Genomic DNA, 14904 nt, shown 5'->3' on the forward strand with positions numbered 1-14904 from the left:
ATACAGACGCCGCACCCACTGTATTCTTTATTAATTGGCACACGTTGAGAATTTGCTACTGAGTACCCATCTATATGTCTCGCATGGTTGTTAAAGTTGTGAAGTGATTATTCGTGAATAAAAGAAACAGAGTGGGTCAATTTGATGGACACAGCAGTTAAAACACTGTGGTGCGGAAGGCTGGCGATATTTTGCTTAATTTAAGATCTGATCGGAATGAGGAAGATGGATCGGTACCTCGGATGTACAGTATAATATGTATTGCTGTTTCTACCATCCTTAGCAGGACTGATGCATGTGCACGGGGATGTAATCAAAGAGTAAACATATCGAAAGCTGCCACGAAAAGCGGACTTACTGTGTTGCGTGCCGTTAAGCCTGAGGACACCACGTATATGACCCTTCGAAATCTTAAGTTTTTCCCATAGATAAGACGGCTGTTAATCGCGAATGACTCCAAAAAGCAATGATGCAAAGTGTAAGGTAGGTCTGGCAGACATATTTAATAGGTTATAACGGTTTAAAAATGGTGTGATGTGAGAACGGCAAGAAACAGAAAAGAAAAGCATTTTGAATGCGTTGAATTAATACCGAGGTACTCGCCAGCATCCACCCCCCAAAGGCGGTATCAGTGTAGCTCAATTTAGACAGAATAAAGTGTGGCAAAAATGTTAATGCGTAAATCGACGTGAATAAAATCACGGACGCGATATAATACTTTTAAAACAGTTGCTGACAACTTGACTGTCCCAACATATTTAAACTAGATTATTTCACACCAGGCGCGATATAAACGCACCAGAGAATGATAAGAAGAATAAAAACCACTTTGCAAACAAACAAACAGAGTTCATTTTGACTCAATATCTGCTTGATAAATCGAAATGAACGGTAAGAAAAGGTGCCTTGAATATCACATCACTTGTTTTGGATTTGACGGTTCGAAGTGGGAGCCTGATTTGACAAGTCTGTTGAATGTCCAATTAGCATAAAAAAAAGGAGTGTGGTCGAGTTGTAGATAGATTCTATTTTACATTCTGATTTGTGATTATATAAAAATAGCGTGATTCTCCCTTGGCTGGGGAGGGCTGCCGGACATGAAGTGGGTGCACCCAGAGATGGACATGTCAACAGTGGCCTTAATGGATAAGCGAATAGATTTAAAGCGAATACTTAACATAGTAGATTACTGCGAGTAATATTCAGTAAAGAGAAGTAGTGGGAATTTAGGTTACATACACCCGTTCGGATAAGATGGCCGCATTTGTCTGTGTGGTAACTATCATTGCATATAAAAACGTATGTTCTTTTCGTTCACGCGGTCGTCGCAGTGTTCAAAACAGTTACAGTTGTTTACGTCTGCTGTAGTAATAGTTGTGACACTTGAAGTGGTGAAATAGGTTATTATGTTAATAACGATGTCAAAAGAGCAAAGTGACAAAGTGACAGAGCGAATCACAGATGGTAGTTACAGATGGGATAAACCTATCGCGAACGGAGCTCTCACTGTTTAACAATACCGATATTTGATATCAGATCGCATTGCCACTCTCGGACACATGGGCCGCATGACGCGGTCTCTTCTCGTGACCTAAATTGCAACTAGGGACTGCTCGGAGCAATCTAGAACCGTACGCGCGGGAGTGTAGGAAATAACATTGGTCATGGGTTGACGGAGAGACCAGTAATGGACCAAATATGACAGGTCGCAGCCGTGATCCCACTCAGCTCAGCTCAGACATCGATGGACGCTCACACCAGTTTCAGGATCCTGCTTTCAATCAGTTTAGCACGGAAATTGATCAGTATTCAGATCAGTCTTAGGATCCTGTTATTATTTGGCTGAGCACAAACATTGATGAATGCTCAGACCAGACTCAGAATCCTGTTCTTTATCAGCTCAAGACAGATCACTCACAATCACAACTCAACTCAGACCAGATGCACGATTGGATCGATCTCAGAAACGCAGTGTCTCAGGACATTTCTGTAACGTCATCAGAAATTGCACAAAGTCTCAGGCCGTGCCGATTCACGACGCAAAGGGTGAACCATGCGGGTCGAGAATGGACGGCTCAAACACATCGTTATTCACAAGTGTTCTTATTATCTGATTGTTGATTTATTTATATGTTTGCCTATAGACATCTAATTTCAATTAAGAGTAGCATTTTCTTTCTGGGCGGGAGTGTCGCGAACGTATTGCGAACCAGCTAATATTTGCCAACGTCATGGAGTAGATGGCGCTAGTAGTCACGTTTAACTTAAGTAACCGCTTCTAGGTTATTGGGATTTTTTGAGGGAAGTTGAGAGGGTAGATGAGAACGACAGTAGGAAAAAGGAGGTTGTGTGCGAACAGATCGACGCGGCAGTGATATTTGCTTTTAGATCAAGTCAAGAACGTTCTTATGGTGTTATTAGAATAATGATGTGTCTCTAGTATATTGTGACCAACGTTATCAGTACTCAGAGTGAACAGTGATCCAGTGAGGCTAATATGAACTTAAGGTAAACTTTGTGTGAGGAATGGGGTCGCTATAAGGGGAGGTTTGGAGGCGACTATTAAGCTCAAGAAACCAGGTGGATAATCATGTGATACTCATGTTATATGTAGGTAATAAAGTCGGACACCAGCACAACTCATATCGTCATCTCACTAACATCCAGGCCTCGTATAGGTATGTAGTACATTTACATATCGCTTTCCAGTATCCGTAAAACCATTAGCTCATTCGATAGGTTAATAAGTATGGTGAGCTTGACGACAGCACCCACGGGCCCCACGGCACCCGGGCGTACCGCGCGCGCTCACGCCGCGCCGCGCACCGCTGCCTGGCGCCCGGCGCAGGATCGTGCTCCTGCGGGAGCAGCCTATAAAACGCTAGTCACCACTAGCGCCACCTCGATCGAATCGTATTGCGTGTTATGCAAGTCAAATCATGACCTTGCTAAATGTGTTGAATATCGGAACAAGACGCCTCACGAGCGCTTTTCTGTTGTCAAGGACAATCGGCTCTGCGTCAACTGCTTACGTTCTGGACACGTAGTTAAAACTTGCCCCTCAAAGTCTCGTTGTCTAAAGTGTAATGTTGCCCATCACACTACTATTCATTTCGATGTCGATAGCGGTAATTCCAAAGTCAGCGTTGCTTCTTCGGCCTCGACCAACGCTGGCGCCGCGACTTGCTCGTCGTCCTCGCCCCTCGACACCCCAACGCACGTACCTGACAAACAAGTGACCATGCTCGCATCCGATCCAGCACCTGTTGGTCGAATATCTCTTTTTGCTACTGCATGCGTGGAGGTACTAGATAAGTTCGGTAGTTATCAAAAAATTCGTATTGTCATAGACAATTGCAGTCAGCCAAACCTTATTACACGACGTTGCGCGCAGCGGCTTGGACTTCCGATACGACAAAAAAATACCTCTATTGAGGGTGTATGTGAGGTGTCAACGTTGTCAACTTCTTATACCACTCTTAACATTCACAGCATGAAATCTGATTTTGAAATGTGTGTCGAAGCCTTTGTTACACCCAAAATCTGCAGCGATCAGCCTGCAGTAAAAATTGACATGGACCAGTTGTCATGCGTCAAAGCATTTGAACTCGCCGACTCTAATTTTGATAAACCTGGATGCATTGACGCCTTATTGGGAGTGGATGTTTTTTGTCAAATATTTTTGGGTAACCGCCACAACTGTGACGATGGACCCACAATCTTTGAGACCAAGCTTGGCTGGGTTATCATGGGAAAGGCCCCTTGCGCAACTTCCCATTCCCAGACTTCATTGTTTTGCTCGATCGAATCGCTCGATACCCAAATTCGAAAATTTTGGGAAATTGAAAGTCTCCCTAACTCTTCGCCCTTAACTGACGATGAAGTCATGTGCGAGAAAATATTCGCCTCGACTCACGCACGTGACTCGAACGGGAGATATATCGTACACTTGCCGTTTCGAACCGTCGATCCTCGTTTAGGTGACTCGCGGGCTCTTGCCGAGCGCCGCCTGCTCTCTCTCGAAAAGAGACTCTCTCGTGAACCGGAACTCCGGACAGAATACAATAATTTTATGCGTGATTATCTCGATGCTGGTCACATGGAACCAGTAGCACCCCAGTCAGACGGGCGTGCTTATTACTTAGCACATTTCTGCGTGCTCAAGCCCAGCAGCACCACCACCAAATTGAGAGCGGTCTTTGATGCTACTGCTCAGCCTACTGGAGGCCCCTCGTTGAATGACCAGTTGCTCGTTGGACCGAAACTACAATCTGATCTCGTTTCGATATTACTTCGCTTTCGTTTGCATGCGGTTGTTTTCACAGCCGACATACGTCAAATGTATCGACAAATTTTAGTCTCTCTTACCGATCGAGATTTCCAACGCATTTTGTTCAGGTTCTCCCTCGATGAACCTATACAAGAATTTCGTTTAAACACCGTGACCTACGGCATGTCTTCGTCCAGTTTCCTAGCCATTCGAGCCCTGATTCAATTAGCTATTGATGAAGGCAAAAAGTATCCTCGTGCGGTTGACGTCCTCAAACGAGACATTTACGTCGATGACGTGGTGACAGGCGCTGAGTCTGTCGAATCAGCTCTCGACCTTCAGTCTCAGGTGGTTCAGATCCTAGAGAAAGGATGTTTCGAACTTCGCAAGTGGTCGAGCAACTGTCCCCGTCTGCTCGAGAATCTCGACCCAACCCATTGTCATAATAAGACGCTCTCTTTTGATTCGGAACCGACATCTCCTGTTAAGGTGCTCGGTATGGAGTGGAACCCGTCCAGTGACGCATTCACTTTCACGGTCAATGCGCTTCATGAAAAATGCACAAAACGAAATATTCTTTCGGAATTGGCGCGCATATTCGATCCTCTTGGGTTTCTTACACCCTTGACACTCTCGTTCAAGCGCATAATTCAAGAACTTTGGACTCTCGGTTTGGATTGGGATGTGGTAGCACCCCCCAACATCAGCCAAAACTGGTTTCGTTATCGTTTAGATCTCGATTTGTTGTCGTCTCTCGAAATACCTCGATTCATTCCATCGACGAAGTCCTGCAGTGTTCAGCTGCATGGCTTCTGTGACGCTTCCGAGGCAGGATACTCGGCTGTCATTTACTTTCGCATTCGACATAGTGATGGTAGCATCACTATACATTTGATAATGTCACGCTGTAAGGTCTCTCCTTTGCAACGTACTTCTACCCCCCGTTTGGAACTGTGCGCTGCAGTTTTGCTGACAGACCTCGTTAAACACGTAAAGGAAATTTACGATGGAGACGTCCAATTTGAGGATATATTCTGTTGGTCTGATTCCACTGTGACACTCTCCTGGTTACGTTCGCCATCGCAACGCTGGAAAACTTACGTCAATAACCGCGTAAGTCACATACAAGAAAGAATACCCGCTGGTCATTGGCGCCATGTCACGTCAGAAACCAATCCGGCTGATTGTGCCTCTCGCGGAGTGACTGTTCGAGAACTTGTAAATCATCCTCTATGGTGGACAGGCCCGGCTTGGTTGGCACTTGACAGTAGCTCTTGGCCAAAGTTACCGTCGTCTATCGAACCGCAATCGGACTTGTTGGAAGAACAAAGGGTCCCCAAGCAGACCGTGTTGTTTACTGCCGTCAACCAACTTGATGACTTCTTATCCAGACATTCGAGTCTCAATAAGGCTAAACGCATTGTCGCTTACGTTCATCGTTTCGTACATAACTGTCGTAACCCTGACAAAAGACGCTTCGGCCCACTTGTTCAATCGGAACTCGATGGTGCCCTTACTAATTTAGTTAAGTTAACTCAAGACAAGTCATTTTCGAATGAGATAATATCTCTAAAGGAAGGTAAAAAATTGCCTAAACAATTCAGAAAACTCAGTGTTTTTATCGATAATTCCGGTTTGTTGAGGGTGGGCGGTAGGCTGGTTCACTCTGAACTTGATTATGATTGCAAGCACCCTTTACTGCTGCCCAGTCAGGATCGCATGACACAGCTCGTCATCGACCAAGTACATAACGATAGTCAGCATCCGGGATTACGCACGCTAAATTTCTTGATTGCACAAAACTTTTGGATACTGGCTTCTAAGCGCGTAATTAGTTCTCGCCTATCGAAATGTATAAAGTGCTTCCGCTCTAATCCAAAACCTTTGGTGCCCCGTATGGCAGACCTCCCAAAAACTCGTATTTCACAAGTAAAACCTTTCTCGTGTATCGGTGTCGATTTTGCGGGTCCTTTTCCCACATACATTAAACGCTATCGTGGAGCTAGGCCTTTTAAAACACACGTGTGTTTATTTATATGTTTTGCGACCAAGGCTTCTCATGTCGAGCTTGTTATAGGACTGACCACCGAAGCCTTTCTCGCTGCTTTGCGTCGATTTATCGCTCGCCGTGGCCGTTGCCAACGCATACATTGTGACCGAGGTACGAATTTCGTAGGCGCTTATAACGCATTGCTACCTCTCATGCAAGACGCAGCTTCTCGTGAGAGTATCGAATTCTCTTTCAATCCACCAGCCGCACCCCACTTCGGCGGCTTGTGGGAAGCCAACATCAAATCGTTTAAAACGCATCTTGCTCGCGTTGTAGGGAATCAAATCCTAACTTATGAGGAATTTCTTACAGTGGCCGCACAAATTGAATCGGCCCTTAACTCACGGCCACTCTGTGAGATGAGTTCCGATCCAAACGACATGTCAGTGTTAACACCCGGACATTTTCTCACCTTAGAGCCCTTAACATCACTTGTAGATACGTCAACTAGCGACATAAACATTTCTATTTCGAATCGTTGGCAGCTTGTGCAGAAACTTCATCGTGATTTCTGGAAGCGATGGCATTTGGAGTATTTACATACATTAAATCAACGCGCGAAATGGCACTCGGATATTGACGAACCCAAGGTGGGCACATTAGTATTGATTAAAGATGAACAACTGAAGCCACTTCATTGGTCTCTTGGTCGTATAGTATCTTTGCATCCGGGCAAAGATGGGATCTCCCGTGTAGCTACGGTTCGGTCACAATCAGGTCTAATACAAAGACCTCTGGTAAAGTTGTGTCCTTTACCTATAGACTAGTTTGTTCTTAAAATACTTTGTATTTGGTGGGCGGAATGATCGGTCCGGACACCATATCTAGTTTAGTTTTATTTGTTATTTTTTTGAGACATTTAATTTCTATATCGTAAAACGGAACACATTAATTAGCGACAGTAGGTAGGGTACTTTTTCGAATATTTTTTGACGTTTATAAAAGCCAGTGGAAGGTAGATAGATTTCGATGGCTGCTCATGGCCGTATACGCAAGCTCGTGCGTCGTGAAAAATAAAAAATACCTAAAAAAAACTGTCGATTTGTGTGCTCGAAACCCTCACCGGAGCCACTACAGCATCAGCTCGCCAATGAAGAGTGTCGGTACCGACAAAGCGATTCGTCGTGCAGAGACCGGGTGAGTTGGCTTTCGAGCTATTTGCTTTCACTGGCATAGATTGTTAAATTTCTCGTTGTCTAAAACAATTTCCCTATTCGAGGGCGATTGTACAGTGTAGATGTCAGTGATTGGTACTCGGTGGCAATAATTAATTCCCTGCTACTTAAAGGTTGTCTGGAAGAGATCGCTTTTTAGCGATAAGACCGCCTATTGTTACCTGGTTCTATTTTCCTTTAAACTCCATTTGTAGTTTTACATCATTTACATGTATGTAAAATGTATAATTGTTGGTGCAACAAAGAATATTTACTTACTTACTTACTTACTTACTTAATTTCAATACTGACCTCCGGTAGCCTACTGCCTGGTACCGCAGGGAAGTCATGATGTTCCATTTGGTACCCCAACGTTGAAAGTGATGAAATTCAGCGCACCGTAGTACGAATACGCCTATACTAGCGTACAGTCGAGTTCATAAATATGTATACGTTTCTGCATCTTAATCCATTGGAATAAGGTGAAAAAATGTATACTTATTTATGAACTTGACTGTTCCCCACCCATGTGAAAACCTACCTTATTTTGAGACAATACTATTTTTAACAAAAAATATGACAATGACTGGTACTCAGTGTCAATAACTGGCTTTACTATTAGCATATAGTCCTACCTAGTACCTTATAGTCGGCCCCTACCAATGGTGGGCACCTTCATCATTAAGCACGCAGTGGTAATTGTTCCGCAAAGTGTAGATGTCACAGTGCCAATAATTGAATTCAATACTGACCTCCGGTAGCCTACTGCCTGGTACCGCAGGGAAGTCATGATGCTCCATATGGTACCCAACGTTAAACGTGATGAAATTCAGTGCACCGTAGTACGAATACGTCTCGAAACCTTTCTTGAACATGTAGTGCTCTGACACGAAGTGTCCTAGAAGTAATACATATTTTTAGTGAAATATATTTTATTCAGCCGTAATTTTTGCCACAATCATTTGTATTGTAGTCTGTTTTACAGTACTACGACGTGTAAGCTCGAATAAGTGCTGCTTGGGCAAAATGGTCAGATGTGGTTACATCTGGTGCGTCTGCGACCCCAGGATACCGGTGAAGCTAAAGGGCCTTGTGTACAAGAGCTTCATCCGCCCAGTCCTACTGTATGGTAGCGAGACCTGGTCTGTCCTCGGAAGACATGTCCAGCAGCTTCACGTCTCCGAGATGAAGATGTTGCGATGGATGTTACGATTACGCGATTAGATCGCATACGTAATGAACACATCCGTGGCAGCCTCGGAATCTGTGACGTAGCGGATAAGCTGCTGGAAAGTCGCCTCGAATCGTATGGCCATGTAAGCCGCAGACCAGTAGACTATGTCGGAAATAGATGCCTTGACCTCACTGTCCAAGGCCCTAGATCACGCGACTGCGGTAGACCTAAGAAGCGTTGGCTTGACGTCGTGACAGCGGACATGGAAGAGAACAATCTCACACCTGAGGATGCCGAAGACCGGGCAAAGTGGACATGATTAAGTAGGAAAGCGGCCCCTGGCGCTAGGCCGGTAAAAGAAGTAAAGTACTGCAGTAACTGCCCATAAGAAATAGTATGAAACGCTTATTTGTACCTTGCATAGAAAATGTATGGCGTAGTACATTGTAGTTGGCCCTGTGGGCGCCAAAGACGTCAACTGACGGGCGTGGCTACAGCCCAATAACAACCATCGACTATCAAAACACCGCGCCGCGACGCACAAAAAATACAGCATCATACTTATAAAATAATCTTGAATGGGAAAAATCTTTGATTCAACCATACATATTTGTAAATAAATATAAATAGTGGTACCTGCTACTGGATGCACACCCATCGCCAATAGGGACCCAATGATGAGGTACCACATTGCCTTCCAACCTGCAATGACAGATGAGAAATTAATTCTTACAAACAGATGATTACCTTATCTATTATTTATTATTATTTGGGTTCTTGGTTTTTCTCGTTATTCCAGGTACCGGTATAATAAAATGCACGGGCCGAAGCCAAGTGTATCTCATAATAAAATTAATCACTACATGAATAGCCTCGTCTACTCGTATAAACGCGAAAATAGAAGTTAGCAAATTGCGGGCATCTTTCTCTGTCACTCTAATTACGCCTTCATTCATTGGAGTTTTTAATCTTTTGAGAAAGATCCCCGCAATTTGCGAATTTCGGTTTTCGCGGTAGGTCCCGTTTCTAAACTCAACTTACCGAACAATTGAACCACGCAGGCGTCAAAGAACAGCTGTATGATAACGTTGACCAGTTCCAGCGGTTCTGGGGGCTTCGGGCGGACCACCAGCGGCCGCACCATGTAGAAGAGAGGCTGGAGAATTAGCCAGATGAATTTCCCGAAGGTGGTGTTGAAGAGTTTCGCTTCGATGAGCGTGGGAAGGTCTGTGTCTATGGTTTCTATGCCTTGGTACTGGAAATGAATGGGAAAGTGTTAATTTTACGAAGGAAAGCAACAATGTAGTCGTTTTGTTGTATCTTCTTGCTGTGTACTTTTTCCTATTTAACCATATGTTTTGTTCACTCTATGTTATTTTATGTTCTTCTTCTCGTCTATTACCTTCGGTAATTTTACTAACATGATGGTCTTATCGGAAGATCAGCGCTGGAAGCCATCAGCAACATGAGATGAGGCCATTTCGTGGCACTTTATACTTTCTATGTTTTTGTTATATTATGTAATTTGTCTCTTTTATGTTTACGAATAAAAATAATTCTATTCTATTCTAATATCTATATGATTTCTCATCATCTTACCTTTTCCCGGTTGTAGCCTACAGGAACCCGAGGTTCAGTTCAACAACGTGATGAAGTAAATGAAACCATCTCGACTGAAATTAGTCTCCTTCTTCTCTTGGTTAACAATCTGCTATTTAATTAGTGTTACCCAATTAAGTACATTTCTGTCATTCAGTTCTAGTGAAAAGGGATAGAAGTCTCAGCTTATGTGAAAGTTTTAGGTAACTTACACCCTTTTCTCCCTTTTACTAGAGTCAGAGATTTGTAGCTGGTGGTAACTAGAGAAAGGACCAATAATACTCTCTCCAGGCGGGTGTTATGCCTGGGGACCGAAGTCCGCTGAGAGTTGGTCAGAAGTTGTACTTATAGTAACTGACATTTGAAACTCCGTAAGCGCGATGTAGTATGTTTAGACATTGTGGCACCACGTCGACAGTGACAGAGGAGACGCCACATAACTATCTCTTGAAGCCCTTGCTCCTACCATCCTTCATTAATGATTTTGCAGGTGTTTGATGAAATAAATTTAAATTAGTTTCGGGCTTACCATGTGGTGTTCCAAGTGGTACTTCTTAAAGCTGATGGAGGGAGCCACGCCGAAAGGCAGATTCGCGAAGAACCCGATCTGTTGGCCGTCGAGCGTGCCCGAAGGTACACTCACGAGCAATCAAAACGACTTACCCTGTGGTGTTCCAAGTGGTACTTCTTAAAGCTTATGGAGGCGGGCACGCCGACTGGCAGATTTGCGAAGAACCCAAATAGTCTATTGGCCATAGGCCGAGCGTGGCCGAAGGCTAGGTTGTGTGCGATTTCGTGGATGGCTGCAACAAGAAAAATAAGTTTTAAAAACCGACAATTTTTCAATGGCCACAATAGCAGCTTTATATATATAACTGATAACGTCGATGGCAAACAGCATACGGCACGCCTGATGGTAAGCGGTTACCGTAGCCTATGGACGCCTTGCAACTCCAGAGATGTTACATGCACGTTTCCGACCCAAACACCCCGCACCCTCGTTAGGCTCTGGCAACCTTACTCACAGGCAGGAACACAACACTTTGAGTACGGTCTAGTGTTAATTTCTGGGCTTTGCTTTAGATCTAGAATGACATTCACTGTTTCCAGCCAAAGTAGCCAGACAATGTTGCGGCTCGACCAAGGTCAGGGTATGATTGGTTGGACACCGTGTAACAGTGATAAGCCTAGTCAGTGAACCTCTTATCCAGGGCCGGATTTACGCCTAGGCCCACAAAACTCAGGCCTAGGGGCCCAGGCAACCTAGCAATGGTTTTGAGATGGAGATAAATCATTTTTAAAATATATTATGCCTAATCATCTTTGTAATAGGTACGCTGAAAACGTGTAACACGTTTGTAGATAGGATGATCATCATAGTTGTTATTATTTATTATTCATCGAAATATTAGCAATACCTAATGACCAATATAAGTCGATAAAGATAATGTAATCTCTTATCAGTAGCTCTGATAATGTGGTTAAATGCTTACCTATGTTCTATAGATAAGGACATATGGTGTAGAATGGTTATTTCAGACAGGATTTTGTGAGAGCTGAAAGTTTGACCACAATTCACGGCTCACATACCTATAGGGAGGTCTGACAAACATGGCTACATTAATATTTCCAGCTTATCAGCAAAGAGAATTGAGTATAGAGCCGTATTGTTAAAGTAAATTTTGTAGTCAACTTTTACTGCCATTCTTCTTATTGGTTCTTAGAATGAAATATGGCTATTTGACCCATGTTCTTTCACTATATGTGTTAAATATCAAACTGTGTCGCCATCCACTCGAGTATAGGCCAAAGGTATATCGCCATGTACTCGTATTCGTGCATATTTTTTCGTGATGTTTCGAGGCAAGTTTTTTTCTTCCACTTGATTTATCTTATACGGAGTTATATTATATCTTTGATTATTAATCCATGGTATCACTTATTCTACAAATTTTTTTTGGAGTCGTACATGCAGTGTCAAATAAATAGTGACATCTAGAGATGTGCCGAATATAGATAAAAACCAAATACGAATATTCGGCTGAATGTTAGGTTCAGATCTTACCGAATCGAATATTCGGCCGAATTATTCGGTTTATCCGTATCATTCTAATAAACCATCTGAAAACGCTTTAATTAGATAAGCGGCGAAAGATGAATCGCTTCCTAGACAAATCCCTAGATACAAAAAGGTCAAAATGCAAGGGAAATTCGCAAACAAATTTTCAACACTCCAAATAATCAAAACATAATATAACATAAAACTCTAGGTCCATGGGATCCCAACGCGCATATAAGTTTTTTCATTTTTTGCAGAAATCGCGAAGCGTCTGGTTGACTTAATTGGAGACCGAAGAGCTGGCGGCTTCCTCGCACAACGTATCATTGCGATAAGTGTTGGCTGAACGTACAATGCTTCAAGGGCCTATTTTAGTAATCAGAAATAATTTATTTGATTTTAGCTAGTTATTAATTTAGTTTAGTATTTGTACAGTTTCTGCAATACCTCTGTAATTCTGTATATATCTATTATGTAAATAAAAGGATATATACATATGAATTCTGATGGAAGTGAGTACTTGAAAATGTCTGGAGGAGCTTACTTTTTACACCGGATATGGTGGCGATGACTACCGAATAAATTATCAAATATTCGGCCCATCTCTAGCTATTTAAATAAAAGTAAACAAAATCTTCCCTCAAATGGCTCCTTAAGCATAGAGTAGATGAAAAAATTACATAATCAAATAATGTAGGTTAAAGTCAGGTCGTTCAGTCACAGATCCAGGCGGTTTTGTATTTGGTTGGTTAACCAACAAATGTAATAACTATTCGAAAATATACAAATCGTTTGTTTACTTTTATTTAAATACCTAAAGATACAGAGTATAGTGACAGCCAAAGAGGTCGAATTTACCGCAACATGTCTTTATTCCTATGGTAAATATATTTATAATTGTCTACTTTGGCTTTTACTTTCTATGTTTTACCCCGTTTATGGAATAACTCTAATACACCACAGAGCATTATACGTTCACGTGAGCAAACGCACGTGTTAACTCTCCCAAATAATCTTCGATAAACTATTGATTATGATTAAGTATAAATATATGGTAAAATCTTATCGAACAAGTATACGTGACGCGACACAAACAGAGATAGAGTTGATTCATTTAATTCAAGTTCTACCTACTTAATGGTTCAGTTTCATTGGTCGATAATTCGGTCCATAAAAAGCGTGCGGAGACTCCCCGCAGGCAGTATAACGACTAGTGAAACTCATAAGTCGATAGTTTGGTCGATAATCGATATACAGCATGCGGGTGACTCCCAGTAGGCGGTAAGGTGGTATAACGACTAGTGAAACTCATAATGGCATGCGTTTTGGAAATCTCCCGCACCCCACACACGGGCCCCATCGACCAATGAAAACAGTTCCCCGAATGCGGGCCCTTGGCATGCATGCTTTATGGAAATCTCCCGCACCCCGTATACAGGCCCTATCGACCAATGAAACTGAGCCATAACACAGGCTAAGTGTCTATTTTAGGATAATTATAAGCACATTAGAAATACAAATATATAATGGCAAAAATTAGAGGGTAATATTTTTTGTTTATGAGGTGTAAGACCAGGAAATTGAAGTAGACAAAAGACCTCCCGCGGGATAAATGGCTGTCGCGTGAATTTTACCTTTATGTTAATAACTTCTAAATTATACTTATTTTTAAAATGATGCTCGTCAAATCTCAAAGTCTTAAATAAAAAAATAAAAAAACAATAAAGCTGCCCTTGGTCGTTATATGAGTATGCGTAGGACGGCTTAGGTCGAGACTTCCGTTGAAGGCGCTTTTGGTCCAGGTGTTCAAGTCGAGCTTCTTCGAAAGTAGTACACCTTCTCTTACCATATTGCGCCATTCTGATCTCTGAACCGCAAGCTCCTCCCAACGCTCTAATGGAATGTCGCAAGCTTTGAGATGACGCTTCAGAACGTCTTTATATCGTAGAAACTGTCCCCCGTGGCTACGCTGCCGATCCTTCAGTTCCGAATAGAAAACAGACTTAGGGAGTCTACAGTCATCCATGCGACAGACGTGGCCACTCCATGTTAGTTGGCTTTTCATTAAAATAGCATGGATGCACTGTTACCGAAAGTGGAGGAGATCAACATACGCACCCAAAACGCCCTGCGGTGCAGTGCAGCCCTCCATGAATTGTTGGTGTCCGGGCTTTTCAGCAAACACACTAAGTACTATATCAGTAGATATATAAAACCGTTATACGGTCTATCCTTATGTATGGCTGTGAGGCTTGGCCTCTAATAATAATAATGAAAGCAGAAAATTAGCTCCTGGTAGCGGAGCGGGCGGGAAGTTTTTCGCAAGATCCTTAGACCCATTCAGAGAGATGACGGCACTTGGAGAATCCGGAAAAATGCCAAGAAACGAAAGCCCACAGACTTCGCTGGTTCGGTCACTCAGAATGGGAGAGGATCGGGCTGTCAAGAGGGCGTTCTTGGGACGACCGACTGGTAGCCGTCCGGTGGGTCGGCCCAGGTATCGCTGGGAAGACAGTGTGGTGGCGGATCTGCTTCAGCTTCGCGTCAGTAACTGGCAGGAAGTTGCGCAGGATCGGGACAGGTGGCACACTTTCGTTT

At 43.0% G+C, this 14904-nt stretch overlaps 2 protein-coding genes across 5 annotated transcripts in view; one reads left to right on the forward strand and one right to left on the reverse strand.

The window, feature by feature from the left end:
* Positions 1 to 14904, forward strand: part of LOC133533090 (small ribosomal subunit protein eS1) — a 196414-nt gene that overhangs the window by 159887 nt on the left and 21623 nt on the right. The window lies entirely within an intron of this gene.
* LOC133533089 (sphingolipid delta(4)-desaturase DES1) overlaps positions 1 to 14904 on the reverse strand; it is a 53743-nt gene that overhangs the window by 25982 nt on the left and 12857 nt on the right. For all 4 annotated transcript variants that reach the window (XM_061872036.1, XM_061872034.1, XM_061872035.1 and 1 more), the window contains 4 exons: positions 10911 to 11050; positions 9690 to 9903; positions 9285 to 9350; positions 8227 to 8372 (listed from right to left, as the gene is read on the reverse strand). In XM_061872036.1, the coding sequence (XP_061728020.1) occupies positions 8227 to 8372; positions 9285 to 9350; positions 9690 to 9903; positions 10911 to 11050 (566 nt within the window). The remainder of the gene's footprint in view (positions 1 to 8226; positions 8373 to 9284; positions 9351 to 9689; positions 9904 to 10910; positions 11051 to 14904) is intronic.

Source organism: Cydia pomonella, chromosome 28 (genome assembly GCF_033807575.1).
Source record: "Cydia pomonella isolate Wapato2018A chromosome 28, ilCydPomo1, whole genome shotgun sequence".
Taxonomy (NCBI): Eukaryota; Metazoa; Arthropoda; class Insecta; order Lepidoptera; family Tortricidae; genus Cydia; species Cydia pomonella.